We start from the raw sequence: 21,868 nt of genomic DNA on the forward strand, positions 1-21,868 counted from the left end.
CCAGTTCAAAACCAAATTACAGTCTTGACATCTTTTCAAAACAGAATCTAAATTCCCTAGACATACATCAAAATCAGAACCAAATACAGAAAAATCATCCATAAAAATTTCAATGCATTCTTCTATCATATCTGAAAAAATGGAAAGCATGCACCTTTGAAATGTGGCAGGAGCATTGCATAAACCGAAAGGCATCCTCCGGTATGAAAATATTCCATATGGACCTGTAAAAGCAGTCTTCTCCTGATCCTCTAGTGCCACAGCTATCTGATTGTACCCTGAATAACCGTCCAAGAAGCAATAGAAAGCATGTCCTGCCAACCTCTCTAGCATCTGATCCAGGAAAGGAAGTGGAAAATGATCCTTCCTGGTTGCCTTATTCAGCCTCCGGTAATCAATGCACATTCTCCAGCCAGTGATTGTCCTTGTGGGAATCAACTCATTGTTCTCATTTTTCACCACAGTCATCCCCCCTTTCTTGGGCACGATCTGCACAGGACTCACCCAAGCACTGTCTGAAATTGGGTAAATCATCCCAGCATCAAGCAACTTCACCACCTCCTTCCTCACTACTTCCTTCATAGTGGGGTTGAGTCTCCTCTGTGGTTGCCTTACTGGTTTGACCTCTTCTTCCATCAATATTTTGTGAGTGCAAAAGGAAGGATTAATACCCTTGAGATCTGAAAACTGCCATCCAATAGTCATTTTATTCTTCTTGAGTACATTAATCAACTTCCCTTCTTCCTCATCAGACAACATTGCATTAATGATTGCTGGATATGTTTGATCATCCCCAAGGAACACATACTTCAAATGTGAAGGTAATTCCTTAAGTTCTACCTTAGGTGCTCCTTTTGGAATGTCATCAATCTTCTTCTTAAGCTCTTCCACTTCTGGCTCTTCTTGGTAATCCTCTGTACCTATCTCTTCTTCTGATCTTTGCTCCTCAACTGGGAATTCTTCTTTTTTATTCACTTCTTCCACAACCTCCTGTATCACATCCAATCTAAAACAATCCTCCACATCAATAGGATGCTTGATGGTTTCGAATACATCAATTGTAACTGTTTCCTCATCCACCCTTAGCAACAACTTTCCTTGTTCAACATCTATCAAAGATCTTGCAGTTGCTAAAAAGGGTCTTCCTAACAATAAAGGACTTTCTGTATCCTCTTCCTCCATGTCAAGAATCACAAAATCCACTGGAAAAATAAACTTGTCTACCTTGACCAAGACATCTTCAACCACACCTTCAGGCCTCTTGATAGATCTATCTGCAAGATGCAGAATAAGATTGGTCTCCTTTAAAGTGTTAATTCCCAAAGCTCTACATACTGTCAACGGCATCAAGTTTATACTGGCTCCCAAATCACACAATGCCTTTCCCACCTCCACATCTCCTATAGCAATAGAGATACTGAAGCTTCTTGGATCTTTCATTTTTGTTGGAAGCTTCTTCTGGATTAGGGCACTACACTCTGCTGTTAGGGCCACTGTCTCACCATCAGTTAATTTCTTCTTCTTAGTAAGAAGATCCTTCATGAATTTTGCATAGTGAGGCATATTTTCCAGTGCTTCAGAAAATGGTATGTTAATTTGTAAATTTTTGAAGATATCCAGAAATCTTGCATAGTGCTGCTTCTGAATCTCTTTCTTCAACCTCTGAGGGTAGGGAACTTTAGCATAGGGAGATAAACTATCTGGCTGTTCTTTCTAGTCAGCCATCTTCTTCTTTCCCCACTTCATCATCTTTTGTGGGGAAGCATTTTTACCAACTTCTACCTCTCCTTCATTCTTATTATCCTTCCCTTCCTCTTCTTTGTCAACTCCAACTATAACATCTCTAACAACTACTTCCTTCTCACTTTTCTCATTTCTCATTTTCTCTCCTTCATCATCAGAGACTACATCTTCAACCACAACCTCTTCTTCATTCTTTTTATTTTCCACCTTCTTTTTCCCTGGTTGAAGTACCAACCCACTTCTTGTCATAATTGCTTTACAGTGCTCCTTAGGATTCACCAGTGTATCACTTGGAAATTTCCCTTGTGGTCTCTCTGATATCTGTCTTGATAATTGACCAATCTGGGTCTCCAAATTTCTGATTGATGCTTCCTGATTTCTGAAAGAAGTTCTGGTCTCCTGCATAAATGCAGTTGTCTCTTCCCTGAATGAAGTAGAACCCTGAATATAATCCTGAGTTGTCTTAGATAACTGAGCAAACGCTTTCTCCCATGCAGCAGGATCACTTGACTGCTCCTTCATATGTGGTGGTGGAGGATGTAATGGTGGATTCAATTGGTGGTTGGAACTATAGCTGAATCCTGGGTGTTGATTCTTGTTTTTCCATGGTGGCATATAAACATTCTTTCCCTGATTGTTGTAGTTCCTTTGATTATTCTGATCATACCACACTCCATTCACCTCTGCTTGTTCTGATGATCCCCCATAATCACACTCCTCTGTCACATGGCCCTTACCACAGATAGCACATACACTCTTTGTTTCCACAGAAGCTACCTTTTGTGAAGAGAGTTGCTTAATAAGGGTATCTAATTGTTGCTGCTGTTGTCTCTGTGTCTGCATCAGTTGATCATTCCTTGCCAACAAAGCATCATACCCATCCAACCTGATAATTCCTGTCCTTCTGTCAGCCACTGGAGCATTATCAAATTCTTGAGATGCTAATGACTCAAAGATATCTAAAGCTTCTTGAGGGGTCTTGGTAGTCAATGATCCACCAGCAGTGGCATGCACCAAGGTTCTAGTGTTAGTGGTCATTCCTTGCAGGAAGATTGCTGCTTGTTGCCATGCCTCAATTCCATGCTGTGGACATTTCCTCAACAAAGTCTTGAATCTCTCCCAAGCCTCATAAATAGATTCTGACTCTTTCTGCTTAAAGCTTGTAATTTCATCCTTCAACTTGGCCCTCTTGGATGCTGAGAAAAACCTTTGCAAGAACTTGGTTTGCAAATCATCCCAAGTTGTTATACTTCCTTGTGGCAATGATTGCAGCCATCTCCTTGCATCATCCGTCAGTGAATGAGTGAATAGTCTCAACAGAATTGCATCTCTTGTGACACCGTTTATCTTCACAGTATCACTTAACAATAGAAAGTTCTCTATGTGCAAGTAAGGGTCCTCCGCACTGGTTCCAGCAAACTGATCCTTCTGCACCAAATGTATCAAAGCAGGCTTCAATTCAAAGTTGTTGGGCTCCAGTGTTGGGCGCACAACACTCCCAATTGGAGGAACCACTGCAGGAGTCATGTACTCTCCCAGTGTCCTCTGTGGTGGTGGTGGTATGTGAATCTCTGCCATTATATCTTCCTGATTAACCGTACTTGATTCACCAATTTCTTGCAACTGTCTCCTTTGCCTGGGTGCCCTTTTGTGCTTCCTCAATGTCCTTTCTAATTCTGGATCATATAACAACAAATTTGGATCAAGTGTACCTCGCATGTACCAGAATCAAAATTGACCAGAATTTTAACATAAACTAAAATACTGAAAATAAAAGGATTCAATCTCAGAATTCTATAGTATCAGTTAGTGTTGAAAAACAAATTCCCCGGCAACGGCGCCAAAAACTTGTTGGACGTTTAGCAAGTGCACTAGTCGTACAAGTAATAAAATGATGAGTAAAGATCGTTCCCACGAGGAATTGTGTTCAAACACCAATATACCATAGAAAACTAATTTGAATCAAATAAGAGTTTGTAAAAATCATGAATAATTTGTCACCAGAAAATTGATTTTGAGTAAATTGACACAAGTAAATATGGATTAGGAATTAATAAAAACAACAAGTAGTCAGAAAACAACTTTCCTCCATGATAAACCATATAAGAATTGATCATATGATGAATTCCTTTCCATGTGGTGTTAATCAACCTTTTACTTATCATCAAGATGTAATCCCTTACTACCCTGATAGAAACATTAATCAGAAACCCCAATCCCTTGGTGATTTCTTTCTTAATACATGCATGAAATACTAAGGTTTTAAGATTACATCAGAACTCTAGCATCAATCCCTTGAGTACTAGAATTCTGATGTTGAGATTATCAAATACAGAAGTCATATAAACATCCCTGTTCTATACTACTTCATTGATAGAAATAATTAACTCAGAAAATTTCAAATCAGCACATGAAAAATACTTCATCATATTAATCAAATCAACATAATATTATCATGGAGTTTCATTGCATTCAGACTACAAAGACTCTACTCAGACATGACTAAGGAATAAATAAGAGAAGAAGAAGAAAACTTCATTTCCATGTTGAAAGTCTTCAATCTCCAACTATTACAAGGAAATCCTAATACAAAAACTAAAATAATTTAGAGAGAAGTCAGACTAAGTTTAAGAGAGAGAGAGAGAGTTCAGATCCCCCAAGATCCTCCTCTAAGTGTCAAGGCTTTGCCTTATATAGTGTTACAATTAAAAACAGAAAACTGATGTGGGCGCTAAAACGTCCATAAGTGGCCGTTTTAGCGTCCATGCTTTACGTATGCTCAACTGCTTTTAACTGATTTCAACGCTAAAACGTTAAGGAATGACCGTTTTAGCGTCCAAACTTTGTGAATGCTCAACTAACTTTAACTGACTCCAACGCTAAAACGTTTGATTTGGACGTTTTAGCGGTGAAGACCAGAATCTTTTTCCACTTTAGGGCGCTAAAACGCATATTGCAGGCCGTTTTAGCGTCCAAGACCAGCAATTTTCCATCTTCTTAGTGTAGCAGCGCGCTAAAATGCTCTGTGTGGACGTTTTAGCGCTCATCACCAGCAAGTTTTGGCCTCTTCCTGTAACAGGGCGCTAAAACGCTCAGTGTGGACGTTTTAGCGCTCAACACTTAGGAAATTTTTCTCCTCTTGAGCTCCAGAATCTTCTTCCTTCTCCAGTTGTCTTTCAAGCTTGCTTTTCCTACAAGAATCGTACAAATTTCCAATAAAGCTCTTGAACTTGTAATTGAGGACATCTTGGGACATTAACCTTGTTTTTCATCATTTAATCACACAATTTGATCCTAATTCCTGCTAAAAATCATGATGAACTAAGGGTTCATCAATTACATATGAAAGTAATTGATTACCAACTCTGTTAAAGGTTGGAAATTTGATAACAATAATATTATTTCGTATTTTAGGAATATTTGAGTTATTCTTGTCGGATTGATGAGTTCTTGGTCTCGTTGAAAAGATAAAAGAGAGGTCTACAACTTCTATGAAGAACAAAAGATCCGGTGATGTGGCATGTCACTTAAGTGGGAGTGGGCCCTACAAGTGCCACCTCACTTAAACTCACTTAACTTCACCACTAATATTCAAATACTTCATAAATTATCCATAAAATTCAAAATTTAATATTCACCAAAGTCATTTAATTGCACTTGAAAAGATGAATCCGGAGTTTTCCGGTCTTTCGGAGAAATCACAGTTTTAGCCTAATATGTGCACCATTGACACGTTTCACCAAAAATCCTAATTTTCATCAATTTTCATCAATAATCATAATTCTTAGTCTTATGTACCTTTTCTAACTTATTTTTAAACCTAGAACTCAAATTTCACTTGGCACGTTTTTCGATATAATTGTACCACTGTATTTTTACTCGATAAAAATATTATTCATCATATTTCCAAAAACTTGCATACCCACTCAATGTTTCATTCTGAATTCGTTTCTAGGATTATTTTTCTCTTTTGAGACCTTCTACTAACATTTTGCTGTTTAGGGTTACGTGTTTGTTAAATTATCGTTTTACCTTTTTTACGTATTTTGACCCAAAACACAGGATTTTCACAAATCCTACCCGGTAATCCTTATTTTAAGTATAATTATATGTTTTGAATCTGAGATGTTATAATACCACTAATGAATGCTGGGATCTAAGAGATGCAATGGAAAAGTATATTAGAGATGGAAAATTGCACCAATATCTAATAAAAACCCAAGGATGGAGCAACAAAAAAAAAAGATAAAGGGTTAAACTTGGAGTCCGGCTAAAGAAAATAAGCTGAAGGAGGAAAGCTAGGGTAAAAAGTCGATTAAAGATGATGATGAATTCATAGAACCAGAATTTGAATACAATGTCATAAGTGGAGCTCTTGGAAGAGGGGGAGATATAGTAAGCGCTCGAAGAAAATATTTAAAGGAGGTGCGTTCAGTCAGAGAATGGCCTAAATTTAAGGAGGACCTTAGCAAGCCAGAACCACCACTTTTGTATTTTACGAGAGATGGATTAGAGGATGTGATGCCGGGACATGTTGATGGTTTTGTTATCGCTAGAACATTGGTTAACTGTCGGGTTAAGAAGATCTTTGTGGATAATGGTAGCTATGCTGACCTAATCCTATGGGATGCTTTCAAGAAGATGCATCGGAATGAAGAAGACTTAAAACCCTGTAAAACCACCCTGATTGTGTTCAACAGTCAAAACACCTCCCTTAAAGGGTACATTGACCTCAGACTGACCCTGGGATCGAAGGAGGCATTCAAATCTGAAAGGGTGAGGTTTACTGTTGCTGACTTTTCTTCACCTTATAATGTTATTTTGGGAAGGCCAACTATCCACAATTGGGATATGTTGGTATCCACTTAGCATCAGAAGTTAAAGATGGTAGGTAAACATAACACAGTAGTTACGGAGGAGATCAGAAGGAGTCTCAAGAATGTTATTTCAGGTCGGTAAGGGCCATTGAGGATGGGCCCTCATCTCCAACCCGGATTAGGGAGGGTGATCAATGTAACGCCTAGCAACTTGCAAGGATCAAAGACTGTCCTCACACACTAACACGAGACTTTTCAGCGTGCTTTGTCCTCACTCGCACACTTCCCGAGAAAACTTCCCAAGAGGTCACCCATCCCAGAATTGCCCCAAGTCAAGCACATTTAACTATGGAGTTCTTTCATTTCGGGCTACCGAAAAGTAGATGCATCTTGTTAGTATAGATAATACCTATTAATTCTTATAAGCTATTCCCAACTGTACCGTCCCATACCAGCACACTCTCTAGAATCCTTCTCTTTCAGGTGTCGATTCGATTCATTCATGTACCCCCGTCGCTGGAAGCCTGCCAGAAGCCGCTCCTTGTCCATGCCCTTTCGCACCGGCGATCACTCCTCGTCCTTGTCAGCGCTCGGGATGTTACATGCCCACCAACTTCCGCCTAGTTCATCCTCGAACCACACCTTACTGGAAGAAAGGCCCTGCTCTGATACCATTTGTAACGCTTGGCAACTTGCAAGGATCAACAGCTGTCCCCGCACACTAACACGAGACTTTTCAGCGTGCTTTGTCCTTACTCGCACACTTCCCGGGAAAACTTCCCAGGAGGTCACCCATCCCAGATCCCAAGTCAAGCATGCTTAACTATAGAGTTCTTTCGTTCCGGGCTATCGAAAAGTAGATGCATGTTGTTAGTATAGGTAGTACCAATTAATTCTTATAAGTTATTCCCAACTGTACCGTCCCATACCAGCACAGTCTCTGGAATCCCTCTCTTTCGAGTATTGATTCGATTCATTCATGTAGCCCCGTCGCTGGAAGCCTGCCAGGAGTCGTTCCTTGTCCATGTCCTTTCGAACTGGCGATCACTCCCTGCCCTCGTCAGCACCCGGGATGTTACAATCAAGCTGGTCAGTCTTCAATAGAACAGCAAAGACAGAAAAGTTCTGTTAACATGGTGGAATTAGACATGAGAGACGACACTCAATTGCCTAGACCCAAACCTAATGGCGAACTTGAGGAAATAACAATAGGAGAGCAGAAGCTGACAACCAAGATTGGAAAAGGGCTCGAAGATTAAGTGAAGGTTGAATTTAACCTTATGAATAATAAAGACATCTTCGCATGGAAGTCGTCAAAAATTCCTGGAGTAAGTCCCACATTTTGTTGTCATAAGCTATCAGTATACCCGGGGGCTAAGCCTGTGGCCCATAAGAAAAGAAAACTTGGCTTTGAACGTCGGCAGATTCTGGAGGATCATGTAAAGGAGCTTTTAGAAGTCGGTTTCATCAGAGAAATACAATACACTACTTGGTTATCTAATGTAGTAATAGTGAAGAAGCCAAATGGAAAATGGAGGGTATGTACAGATTATACCGACTTAAATAAGGTATGTCCGAAGGATTCATACCCATGTCGAACATTGATTAATTGGTGGACAGTTCTTCTGGATTCAGATTGTTATCCTTTATGGATGCGTATTCAAGATATAATCAAATCTCATTGTATCCTGATGATCAAGAGAAAACAACCTTTATTTCAGAAAGGGCAAACTACTGCTACAACTTCATGCCATTTGGATTAAAGAACTCGGGGGCCACTTACCAAAGGATGACAAACCGAGTTTTTGAAGATCAGCTCGAAAAGAATGTGGAGGTATATATTGATTATATGATGATATAATCATTAGAGCCCGTTGTGCATATCAAAGACTTGGAGCAGACTTTTGAAAAATTGAGAAGGCATAATATCCTGTTAAACCAAACAAAATGTGCCTTCGGAGTCCCCGCTGGAAAAATTTTGGGTTTCATGTTAACCCAAAGGTATTGAAGCAAACACGGATAAGTGTAGAGCCGTACTAAATATGCAAGCACCAAAAAGCAAGAAGGAAATACAATAGCTTACAGGAAGGTTGGCTTCCCTTACCAAATTCTTGCCACGATCATTAGAAACGGCGTTGCCTTTCTTCAGGTTGTTGAGGAAAGAGGTACAGTACGGGTGGAGCCCGAAATGCGAAACAACTTTCTAGGAAATAAAAAAATGGTTGGCTTCCCCACCAGTTTTGTCAAAACCAAGGTTGGGAGAAACTTTGATAATATATCTCTCAGTTGGTGAGATAACAGTCAGTGTTATGTTAGTACAAGATGATGAGGAAGGCCAACAACTGATTTACTTCACAAGTTGATTGCTATAAGGAGCGAAGCTTAGATATCAGAAGCTGGAAAAAGTAGCATTCGCTTTGTTGATCACTGCTAGAAAACTCAAAGCATATTTCCATGGACATAAGGTGGTGATCAAGACGGATTTACCAATTATGAAGATCCTTCATAAACCAGATCTGACAGGGCGAATGATGAATTGGACAATTGAGCTATCAGAGTTTGATATCATCTTTGAAAGTCGAAAGGCTATCAAATCTCAGGCTCTAGCCGACTTCGTCAAAGAGCTCACTTCGATCCAAGATGAAGATTCACTACGTCAAGATGTTTGGCAAGTATATGTTGATGTCTTCTCCAATGCAAAGGGAAGTGGAGCCGGGATAATCATTGTAAGCCCTGATGATATATCAGTGGAATACTCACTCCAACTAAATTTTAAAACATCAAATAATCAGGCAGAATATGAAGCTTTCATAGCCGGGTTACAGCAGGCTAAGGAATATGGAGGGATTACTTCGAACTCGTAAAAAGAGATGAGAACGCAGAGCTATGGAAGACACGGTCCCCACCAAAGCATCCCGGCAGCAGGTTGTATTATTAGATATCCAACTTGAATGGAGGAATCCAGATAAGCAGCAGAGTTCGAATTGAAGAGCTTGAACATCATTCCGAGGTAGAATAAACTCCGGATTACATCTAAAGTCGGGGTATAAGAACTATATTGAAGTCCAGGGTAAAGACTTGAAGAAAGATTGCTATACCTTGATAATCTGGACAACCAATCCTTATGTTGGAGTGGAAAACTCTAATTTATGCACCCCGGTAGCCTGGACAACCAGTCTACCGTGCTGGGGGCAACTGTTATGGACTTTTATAAGGCCCATATACTTGAGAGGCCCAATAGAGGATGGACTGTTGAATAACATACAGACAATGGATTGGGCCTAGAGGAAGGAAGCCCAAATGGTTCAAATCTTAAGGTAAACACTATAAATAGGAGCTAAAGACCACAGGTCTGGACTAATCTTTCTCTACTATTATTATTACGCAATTACTGTGCACATACACCACCTTTTTTTTGGATAAAGCTTCATAATCGTGTACAATGATTTGCTACTTCCAAAGTACCTAATTCATAGGTATCAAGAGAGAGCACAACATCCTATATTGATCCACTATCGTTTGGCTAGACATATTTGTCACACAGACAGAACAATTACAAAATAATTATATTTAAAATGTACAAAACAAAAACATGGACAGTTCACGTGGCTATAATGTGGAAATGTTGTCGTCCAATTGAATTTGCCTTGCGTGGGTTTACTAGGAGCTTTGATTTTGTGGTCTAGGTGCACATTTCAATCGATAGGCTGGAAAAGAAAGAAAGGAAGAAGAGAGAGAGGAGAGAGGAGAGAGGAGAGAGAAGAGAGGAGAGAAAAGAGAAAAAAAAATCTACAAGTGTCACTCTTTTAGCATAAGGCCCACCATGGTGCACATTCCAATTGAAAATAAATTTTTCCGTTTACCGGGATTGTTAACAGTGTGTTTTGGTTTGGGAATGGTTTTATCGTTGAGAACAGTGATCATTGTGCCATTGTTCATCAATTTTTTTATCTAAATATCACGCGAATAGTACTATTTTCCAATCTGCCACGGGGCAAGTTCGCTTCTGACACAAGCGACCTCGATTTGCTGATGTGTCAGTTTCCTGGTGGTGTCAGAGTTCGCTTCTAACACAGGCGACCTCGGTTCCAACAATATTTTAATCAAGTTCGCCTACATGATAGGGGAACTTCATTTTTTTTGAATTTTTTTTTTTAAATTTAATATTTGTTATCCACTAAAAATGTGACACGTCAGCAAACCGAGGTTGCTTGTGTCAGAAGCGAACTTGCCCTCGTGTCAGATTGGAAAATAACACTGTTCGCGTAATATTTAGATAAAAAAATTAGTGAACAGTAACATTTTGGTCAGTATCCCTTATCGTTGCGGAGGAAAGTTTTCGACTTCGAGTTAGTGAGGTCCGAAAGACTGGTGTAATGTGCGGCCTTTTCATAATAACGTGAAAAGTGAAATATTTTCACTCATCATTCAAAAGTCAACTAATTTTTTAAAATAATATACCTGTATGAGAGAGAGGTGTGCATTTAATTGCCTATATATCAACATAAACACGTACGGAAATAATGCGAGTCTTGCAGTACATACGTGACAAAATCACATTGGCTTTTATACGAGTCATGCACGTACCCAAAATCGTATTAGCTTTTATACAAATCATGGACGTATGGGCATATCCCTTATCCATATCTCACCCTATTATTTCGACAAATTATTTCGCTTTCGAATCAATCAGAAAAAATAATTTCCTTTTAACATTAAGTAGATCAAAAAGCCATAATGTACCGATGTTTGTTATGCATTATGGTTAATGACTTAATGTTATATAAACTTATATAATTTATCTTACCTGTATTTATTTTATCAATTTTTACCTTTAATATCAAATGAGTTCCTAAAGTTTCTGTATTTAATATTTTTTTATGATTAATGTTACATGATGAATTTTAACCGTGTTTATTCTATCCATTTCATATGATTAATTTCACATAAATCCTTTTTTTCTAATTGCAGTTTAAGAGGGGGGGAAATGGCTTTTGGATTTAAAATGACATTAGCGTTTGGAAATAATGGAAGAGTAACAAAAAATGGAAGAGACAGCTCGAGGAAGGACACTTACGGTGTGTTTGATATAATATTTACTAGTAAACTTTTTTTTGATAAACGTCAATTATCATGTTTAATAAAAGTAACAAAAATTAATTTCTGGATATTTAAGATTTACCAGTAATTTGATTTACAAATAAAAGACACTATACAGATTACCAAAAATAATATGGTAATTCAGAATTTCAAGTAAAAGGAAACACAACAATAATTTTTGAGACAAAAATACTCTAACACATCAAAACCTAGTCCCAATCTATCAATTACAAAAGTAAAAATAGTTTGGGGTTATTTTTGTAAAATAACCTCATATTCCAAGTCATATTACGTTCTAAACCAAACATGGAATCAATAATCTTTACTCAATATTTTCGGTAATATTTTGACGAACCAAACACATTTTCGAGTAAACTCAATTTCTAGTGTATTCCTCGTAATCGTGATTCTCGAATACCAAAAAATTTCTCTTCTGTCAAACACACCTTTAAGAAATAGTGATCAAAATATTACTGTTTATCAAAAAATTTATCCAAATGACAAATGAATAATATTTTTTAACAGATTGACATGCAACATAATTCATTATGACTGATAGCGAATTTTGTCGTCTATGATTTCGTAACACGTAGCCACATTGAGTACCAAATTTGTTATCACTAGTAGCGAACTTTGTCCCGTCATCTTTTTTCTGTTAAAATATGTCACGTGTCACAAAATTATTGACGAACGTAATTTGCTACCAATCATAATGAATTACGTGGTGTGGCATTTTCATAAAAAATATTGAATATGTGATATTTGGATAAAAAATTTGCTAAAACAATAATATTTTGGTCGATATTCAAGACGTTTAAAGCAATACATATCCACAATGCTAAGGAGTGCATCTTGGTATTATTGTGGCATCAAAAATTGGATGCAACATTGATTTTATATTATGCATTACTCGTAATATATAAGTAAACCATACTTTTTTTTTCTGTCGCCAAAACAATTGCAACTCACGTGGTATATTTTTATTCGTCGAATATTCCCACTCTCATTGTATATTAGATTTTACGACTGCTGAGGTGACACTAATCACGTGTGGATATTTTAAAAATTTCTTTTAATACCTGTTGAGTGAATCATAGCTACATTGAAAATTGTCATCAGATCGGTAGTTATATACTGTGATGCACGTTGATACGAGACACGAAATACGACATGACACGATATTTTGATACGTTAATTTTAAAAAATGATATATTTTAATACGTTGAGATACGTTTTGATATTAAATATATTTTTAATATATATAATATAATTTATATTTAATACATATAACAGTATATAATAAGTCATATATTCAAATTTCATAACATAAGTATATAAAAATAATAATTTTTTTTCGTACCTTGTTAATTTTTCATCTCAAATTTCATAACAAAAAAAAATTGATTTATAAATGATTTTTTATTTTAAATAATAAAATAAAATAAAGACTAAAAAAAAATGTGTCGTAGCGTTGACCACGTGTCGAAAAAAATTGACTGTGTGTCAGAAAAACGTGTCCGAGCGTGTCCGAGAGTTGACCACGTATCTTAAAATATTGATCGTGTGTCGGAACGTGTCCGTATCGGACACCTGTCCGACACGCACGATTCAAAAAAAACGCGAGTCCTTGCTTTAGAAGTTTTATATCATTTTTAGAATTTTATGTTATATGATATGATGGTTAGGAAAAAAATTTAAATATTATTATTTTAATAATTATTTATGAAAATATAGTTGATTTGAAATTTAATATATACAAATTAAGGAAAAAATTATTCTCATGTTATGTGAGATAATTTTTTCTTTTTATATATCATTTGTATCATTTTTTTCTTTTTATTTTTGTTTTATTTTTTCGGGATGTAGTTTATAAATTTATTTTTATAATATGAAATAATTCATTTCAATTAACGTGACATTAATAAAATCCATAAATTAAATAAGCATCTATTGAATTCAATCACATCCAGAATTGAGTATGACTACTCACATCCATACCCAGACCTGAGCCAAGGGAAAGAGATGCTCTGTATGAGATGTGATCAGAAAAGAGAAAGATACGCCTGCGCAGATCCATTCGGCGTGGAATCAGCTCGTTAGTACAATGTTTTTCCTGGTCGGCCAAACTTCGAAGCATATGACCAGTATCCTGTGTCCACGAAGTTTGACACAAAGATCGAGCGAAATACACAAAATTTTGAAGCGGTGGAGACGTCGCTGCTCAATATATCATTCGCTCATCCAGTTGATGAAGGCTTTGATATTTTTATTACAGATAAAAATTATCTACATTTGTTTAAAAAATAATGTTGGGATTAAAAAATTATAATTAAAGAGACTATAATAACTTTTAAATAAATATAATTATAAAAATACATTAATTTCTGCCTTAAAATAATATCATTTTAGACTAAATTTAGATAAATTATTTACATTCATATTAGAAAAAGTAAATCCTTATTTTATTGCAAAAAGCTATTCACATTATTTTAATGCAGATTGCTATGTATGGAAGCTGATCGTTTCCAGATTACGATCAACGCTGGAGGGAAAGATGTGAGTAGGGGTATTAACGACTCAGCCGAATTTTGTTCTTAAGCATGTGATATGTTATGAATATAATTATCGACTTATGATCTGATTTATTTACAAATAATAAAAGCCTGGTTTAACTTGTTAGTCTGTTTAACAAAAATAAGATAACAAAAATTTATCCAAATAGAATATACGATCAACAACATTAATATTTTCATAAATATTCATAAAATGAATGTATATCCAAACAACATAATATAGAACAAAAAATTCAAAAAATTTATTTAACCAATAAGATGGGGTGAAATGAATTGAGGAGAGAGAAAGGATTATTACAAGCCGTGTTTAAAAACTCAGTCCAGCCATTAACCGGCCGAGGCCAGGTGTCACGGGATTACGAGTTCAACTAGGGAGTCATACGGTCACTATGCTGACCCAATTTTACATATTAAAAATATATAAATATATATATATATATCCTATATAAAAATATTAAAAACAAATTACCAATCATCAAAGATTCAAAATATACTTAACATAATTCACTAATTACAACCAGAGGTCAATATTACACAACCTAATTAAAGTATCAAGATATCAAAGTACAAAACTCATTCTAATGGGATCATTTCGCTGATCCGGTTCTGCTTCTTTTGAGAAGGTCTCTGACAGAAAAAAGATTTAAAGAGAGTAAGAATGAGTTTTTATTTTCCATCGAGGACCGTAAAGATTTTATTTGTATGGTAAAATTGTTACCTTTTCTAGAAGATATAACCCTGAATATAGTAAGAATGATAGAATAGAACGTGCTATTAAATTCGATTTTAAGTCATAGATTATATATAAGTTCATAACTTTGACTAATTTATGAGCACAATTATTTATACCAGGGAAGGATTGTTTTGAATATCTAGATAAGAAAACATATTTTTGCATTCAATTTATTCGTTAAGCAAAAAGGCTTAGCTTACACGGAAAAATCTGCGTATTTTGTGTGCCAAACTTATTTTGCATGTGCTGCTGTGAAATTCTGCCACATCCTCTGTGGTAAGACCATTCTGTGCATGCCAGAAGAGTATGTGGTTGAACCATACTATCTAGTAATATGAGCCATGAAAGAATCAATTTCCATGCGAGAAACACCACCTTCATCCATGGACTTACGGATGGCTTTTTTAAGATCAATTGCTCTCTCTCGTATCTCATCACCTTCCTTTGTTTCCATCAACCTTCTCACAGCATTCTCAATAACTGATGCAGTCACCGACTCATCTCTCTTATCCCAGTCCTTCACAACCAAACCAATCTTCAGAACTTGTGTTATCAAAACACTGTTTCTTGGCTGGTCAGAGTGCATAGGCCATGTGGCTATTGGAACCCCCATGGTTATGCTCTCTACGCATGAGTTCCATCCACAGTGACTCATAAACCCTCCTGTTGAAGTGTGGCTTAGAATTTCCAATTGGGGTGCCCAGTCTCTCACAATTAACCCCATTCCTTCAATTCTCTCTTCATACCCATTTGGAAGCTCATGTCTTCTTACTTCATCTCCATTGAAGATGTCTCCTTTATCAGCATCTCTCAGCACCCAGATGAACCTTTGCTGGCTTTGCTCCAATCCAATTGCAATCTGTTCGACTTGTTCCTCTGTCAATGCTGTTGTTGTCCCAAAAGACACATATATAACTGAATTTGGCTCTTGTTTATCAAGCCACTCCATGCTTAAGTGCCTTTCCTTTATGTTTTTCTTATCAATAACTAGAGGGTTGAAGGGACCCAATGCCCAATGCTTCTTGCTACCCAGGATCCGTTCTATCGATTCAATGTAAGGGCTTTCAATTGTCCTTGTTGTGTTGTGGATGTTCCCATCATTGAATTTATGGAATTCATTTTGTTTAGTCATGAACTCTATGAATTGAATTGGTAAGCATCCTTCCAGAGAAGGAGCTTCTGGGATATGTAAGTTTTCTACATGAGGCCTTCCCATTGCCTCCCAAAAAAACAAGAAGGTGAAAAAGGCAGAGATGCTGTGAAAAGTGTAATTCTCTGCATTTGTTATATTTGTGGCATCTTGTGCCACTGATGCCATTACGGAATCATGGATAACAATGACCCTTCTAGCTACAGAGGAAAGGGATTGTAGAAGTGCTGCCACAGGCTCACGCAGATGTGAAGAGGCCTCAAATGAAGGAATCATATGAGTTGGGAAATTGGTTTCTTCATTGGGGTTGGGAGGAGGGGAAAGAAAGGGAGGAACCTCAAAATCATGGAAATGGATGTTTGAAATGGATTTTGGGTCCCAACCTTGGACACGAACTGTGGCCTGTCGATTATGTGTGGCTGTGCCAACATAATGAACAGGTATATTGTGTGATAAGAATAGGCGTGACAGATGCAGAAGCTGATTGAGATGGCCTTGTGCTGGGAAAGGTATCACAACAACCACCACTTGGTTTTGATGACAGCCGTTGCTATTATGGCTTTCACTAGTGTTTTGGTAATTAGAAGCCATTGGCGTACTTTGGTAGCTAGAATCTGCTACTGAACTTTGGCACTGAACTTATTGCTTTGCTAGGTGGTAATATATGTTGGGGTATTTATAGAACCAGATATTAGAATTCGGTGGCTTTTTTACTCATTTAATCCGAATTGTCTAACTATCCATCTGTTTAATGTAAGAAATTTCAATATTACATTATATGAAATTAGAATACCAAAAAATTTAAGATTATTTGTTGAAAACATAATTCTTAATTTGTTGGAGGCTTTTTGTTTTCTATGATGCTCCTTCAATAGAAAGATCAGGATCTTCCTATGCTATTCACACATCACTCTCTGATCACAACCTTCGATGGGACGAGTTGTGGAGTTACGGTTTTAACCCTAGTACTCTTCCCATTATGAGTCTATGAGTCTATGGGTTAGGCCTACACTGATCAGTTTACAGATACATACACTAATCAATTTACAGATATCCAAACCCAAATTAAAAGATCACTAATTAACTGGATTTTATATTATATCCCTATATGAATCATGAAGCCTGTTCTTATTAAAATATTGAAGCCCACTATAATTATAAAAATTTATAACATTTAATTCTTTTCTTAAACGATTTACCAATATAGTATGAACCAGATATTAGAATTCGGTGGCTTTTTTACTCATTTAATCCGAATTGTCTAACTATCCATCTGTTTAATTCTTTTCTTAAACGATTTGGCATCACTAATTAACTGGGCTATTGTTTTTGGCATCACAACTTGGTTCTTTTGGCGTAACAGGAATGAAAAAATCTTCTCAAGTTCTGCTCGGTCAGCCTATATAGCATCTACAGATCAGTGATAGAGTATTGCAGAAGTATTGTTCAAGCTAGAAATATGTTGGCTAAAGCTGGCTTACGACATGGGATTCGAAAGGAGAAGCTTATAGTTTGGTCCCCTCCGTCTGGCCAGTGGGTTAAAATCAATGTTGATGGGGCAAGTTCATTGAACGGTATTCAATCCGGCTGTGGAGGAGTGGTTTGGGACTACTGTGCAGGTGCCTGGCTTGTTGGGTTCTACAGAAACCTCGGCTGTGGTAATGCTCTGAACGCAGAACTCTGGGCATGCTTGATTGGGTTGGAGATATGTTGGAACATAGGCTTCAGGTTTGTCTGGTTGGAAGGGAATTCTCTTTTGGCGCAACATCTGATCCAGAATGGATGTAGCAGTTCTCATCCTTATTTTTTCTTAGTAAGACACATTCGAGATATGCTCTCTAGGAGCTGGGTTGTTCACTTTACGCATATCCGTCGAGAAGGAAACGACGTAGTAGACTGGCTTGCTTCGTATTCATATGGTTCCCTTGGCAAATGCAGGAGTTGAAAGAACCCCCCCACATGGTTGCTTTGGCAGACTGTTATGGGATATCATTGGAGTTGGTTGGCCTAGGACCTGTACCTAGGATCGTTTATATTTTTTGTTGTTTTCTTTTGTAATTCCGTTGATCTCCAAAAAAAAGAAAGAAAGGATGAGATAGTTAAAAAATTAATCACCATTAGATTAATTTTGTAGTAACGATGGTAAACTTTCCTCGTTGTAACTATAACCACCTCAAAAAACTAATATATATCTTAAAAAAAGTTGAGCTTTTAACTTTGTTTTTTTTTTTTCCTTTAATTATAAGAAAAAACTTTTTTTTATAATAAGAGCTGTTGTAAAAATATGGGTTGGCTTAACTTTTACTTATGAGGAAAAAAGAATCTATGTTGTAAATAATTATTATTTAGTTATTATTTAGTCATTTATTTGTTGTATTAGGCCAAGTCCATTAGGTCAAAATTAGGTCAAGTATTCTCTATAAATAGATAACCCTTTGTACAGATTATATACAATTCAATAATATTTCAAATACCCTTTTCTTTCAAGTTGGTATCAGAGCTCTCGATCCTGAGGGCTCTGCTTCCGCGCCTATTGTCTTTAGAACAAGAACCTTTTATTCTTTTTGTCTCTCGCTGCCATCAGCCGCCACCGGATTTTTTCTGGGGACCTCTTGGACCGAGAAGATCTCTGTTATACTGGATCTCTGTTACTGTTCATCGTCTCTGTTACTGTTCATCGTCTCCATTATTCTTCATCACAAAACAACATCTGTTCATCACGATTGGACCCTTTTCCGGTGGTTTTTCAACTCCGAACAGACCCAGAAAGAACCGCGCTCACCGGACGACGTTGCTCCAGAAATTTCAGACCGGACGGCCACGCACGCGCCCACACGCGCCGCTCCTTCAACCGCGAGTGAATCCCACGCGCAGCCAATCTCACCGGCGCGTGGCGGCGCGTGAGACCATTTTTCCGGATCAGACCACCGCGATCTAGATCGTCCCTTCATCCTCTTTCTGGATTTGTGCTCCTCTCTTTGATCGGACATCGTTTGGTATTTATTTGTGATTTTTTGGCTTCTTGGAGCTTTTCTTTAACCATTTTCTGTGCAGTATGGCCTCTTCTCAAAGGAGTTCTTTTTTAAAATTTTATGATGGTACCTCTTCTAGACCTAAGAGAGATGACCGATGGTGTTCTTATTGTAAAAGAATAGGTCATATCAAGGATTTATGCTTTCGCCTTTATGGAAAGCAAACTGTCTTAGAAAAGATGGCAAGGATGCGTGGTCAAGCGCATTTTACTTCTTCTGAAATAACCCCTGCACCTAATGAGACCCAATCTGCATTTCGTCCAGATGAGTTGGAACGAGTCCGAACCATTCTTGATTATCTGAGTAAGCCATCTGATACTAGTACTTTGGCTATGACTGGTATGAGCTCCAAAACTCATTCTTTCATTTCTTCATGTAATGATTTTAAACATTCTTGGGTTGTTGATTCTGGTGCTACTGATCATATGGCTTGTTGTGCTGACTCCTTTATTTCTTATCATCCTACCATTGGAACTCATACAATATCCATAGCTGATGGCTCACATACATCAATTGCGGGTTCTGGTGACATAAACTTACAGCAGTCCTTACATCTTAAGGATGTTCTTCATGTTCCTAAACTCTCCACGAATCTTCTTTCTATTCACAAAATTACAAAAGATTTGAATTGTATTGTAACCTTCTTCCCTACCCATTGTGTTTTTCAGGATCTCGCCACGGGGAAGACGATTGGTAGTGCTAAAGAGCAAGGTGGGCTATACTATCTGGTGTCACAATCTCCCGCAAATAAAGTAACATATCACACCTTCATGTCTCATGGTCAATCAACTGCTGATTCTTTAATTTGGCTGCATCATAAGCGTTTGGGTCATCCTCCATTTAGTTTACTCAAATCTTTATTTCCGTCATTGTTTTTGTCTAAGTCTGTTGAGTCTTTTCATTGTTATGTTTGTGAATTTGCTAAGCATCGTCGTGTGTCTTTTCCTTCTAGTATTACTAAGAGTGTTGAACCTTTTGATCTTATTCATTCTGATGTTTGGGGTCCTTCTAAGGTCCCTCATTCTTCTGGAAATAAATGGTTTGTTTCTTTTATTGATGATTGCACTCGTGTAACTTGGATTTACTTAATGCGTGAAAAGTATGAGGTACCACAACTGTTCTTTCAATTTTATAAAATGATTGAGACTCAATTTTGTAAAAAAATCAAAAGACTAAGGACAGATAATGGTACTGAATATGTCAATCACTTTTTTTCCCAATTTATACAAAATCAAGGTATGATTCATGAACTTACTTGTGTAGACACCCCTCAACAAAATGGGGTTGCTGAAAGGAAAAATCGTCACCTTCTTGAAGTTGCTCGTGCCTTACTGTTTCAAACACATGTACCCAAATGCTATTGGGGAGATTCCATTCTTACTGCAGCGTTCTTGATCAATCGTCTACCCACTCGGGTTCTCGATCATGTAAGTCCTATTCACTCCATGACTTCTTTTTTTCCTTCTGTTCCAACTTTGCAAAGTCTTCATCCTCAAGTGTTTGGGTGTGTTGTCTTTGTTCATATTCATAAACAGCATCGCAGTAAGTTGGATCCTAGGGCTCTTAAATGTGTCTTCCTTGGATATGCTCCTGATAAGAAGAGCTATAAGTGCTATCACCCTGGAAGTCAGAAATTTTTTGTTTCTATGGATGTTACATTTCAGGAATCTGAGTCCTTTTTCCAAGGTCCTCATCTTCAGGGGGAGAATAATTCACCATAAGACTCATCACCTTCCTTCTTTGAATCTTCAGTGTCTACTCCTTCACCTGTGTCAGTGTATCCTCCTCTTGGTCCTGTTCCTCCTGTGTCTGATCCTCTTGTGAGTAATCCTCCTCTGACTGATTCTTCTGTGATTGATACATCAAGTACACCAGAGATACGGAAGGTTATGACACCTGAAAGAAGGAAACAACCCACATTGTCTCAGCAGCAACCTCAATCGTCTGAACCACAGGTAAGTCTTGAATCTCATATTTCTGATCATGATGTTAATACTTCTGATGACTTACCCATTACTACTGATTCTGATGATTTACCCATTGCTCTTAGAAAAGGAAAAAGAGCTTGTCCCAAGAAATCTTGTCCCTCCTGTCCCTCTTGTACTCAATACCCTATCTCCCATTTTGTTTCCTCTGTTAATCTTTTTGTGCAGCACAAAAGCTTTATTTCAGCACTAGACTCTTTTACAATCCCAAAATCAGTACATGAAGCCTTGAAAGATAGGAATTGGGCTCAAACCATGCAAGAGGAGATGAATGCTTTGGAGAAAAATAAAACATGGGAGGTTATTGATAGACCCAACGGAAAGAAAGAAGTAGGGTGCAGATGGGTTTATGCCCTGAAATATAATTCTGATGGCATTCTTGAGAGATACAAGGCTCGATTAGTGGCCAAATGTTACACTCAAACCTATGGCATTGATTATGAAGAAACATTTGCTCCAGTTGCAAAGATGAATACAGTAAGAATCTTGTTATCCCTTGCTTCCCATTACAATTGGGATATAAATCAATTTGATGTGAAAAATGCTTTCCTCAATGGTGAGTTAGAAGAAGAAGTCTACATGGAAATCCCGCCTGGTTTTGATTCTGTGAAGGAGGAAAATAAAGTTTGTAGATTAAAAAAGGCCTTGTATGGATTGAAGCAGTCACCTCGTTCTTGGTTTGGAAGGTTTACTAAGGTTATGATGACCTTAGGATACAGACAGAGTCAAGGAGAT

The 21,868-nt window shown here is 37.4% G+C and overlaps 1 protein-coding gene and 1 non-coding gene across 2 annotated transcripts; one reads left to right on the top strand and one right to left on the bottom strand.

The window, feature by feature from the left end:
* Positions 1 to 2,818: 2,818 nt before the first annotated feature.
* On the top strand, positions 2,819 to 2,925 carry LOC133306535 (small nucleolar RNA R71). The gene has a single exon (XR_009750913.1). It is a non-coding gene; the product is annotated as a small nucleolar RNA R71 (small nucleolar RNA).
* A 12,363-nt stretch (positions 2,926 to 15,288) lies between these two features.
* LOC133306080 (zeatin O-glucosyltransferase-like) lies at positions 15,289 to 16,707 on the bottom strand. Its single transcript, XM_061506386.1, has one exon. It carries the CDS (start codon positions 16,705 to 16,707, stop codon positions 15,289 to 15,291), a length of 1,419 nt encoding a protein of 472 aa, XP_061362370.1.
* Positions 16,708 to 21,868: the final 5,161 nt, after the last annotated feature.

The sequence above is a fragment of the Gastrolobium bilobum genome, unplaced genomic scaffold (genome assembly GCF_033153095.1).
Source record: "Gastrolobium bilobum isolate Gb01-03AN ecotype WA unplaced genomic scaffold, APGP_CSIRO_Gbil_v1 utg26390, whole genome shotgun sequence".
Classification (NCBI taxonomy): Eukaryota; Viridiplantae; Streptophyta; class Magnoliopsida; order Fabales; family Fabaceae; genus Gastrolobium; species Gastrolobium bilobum.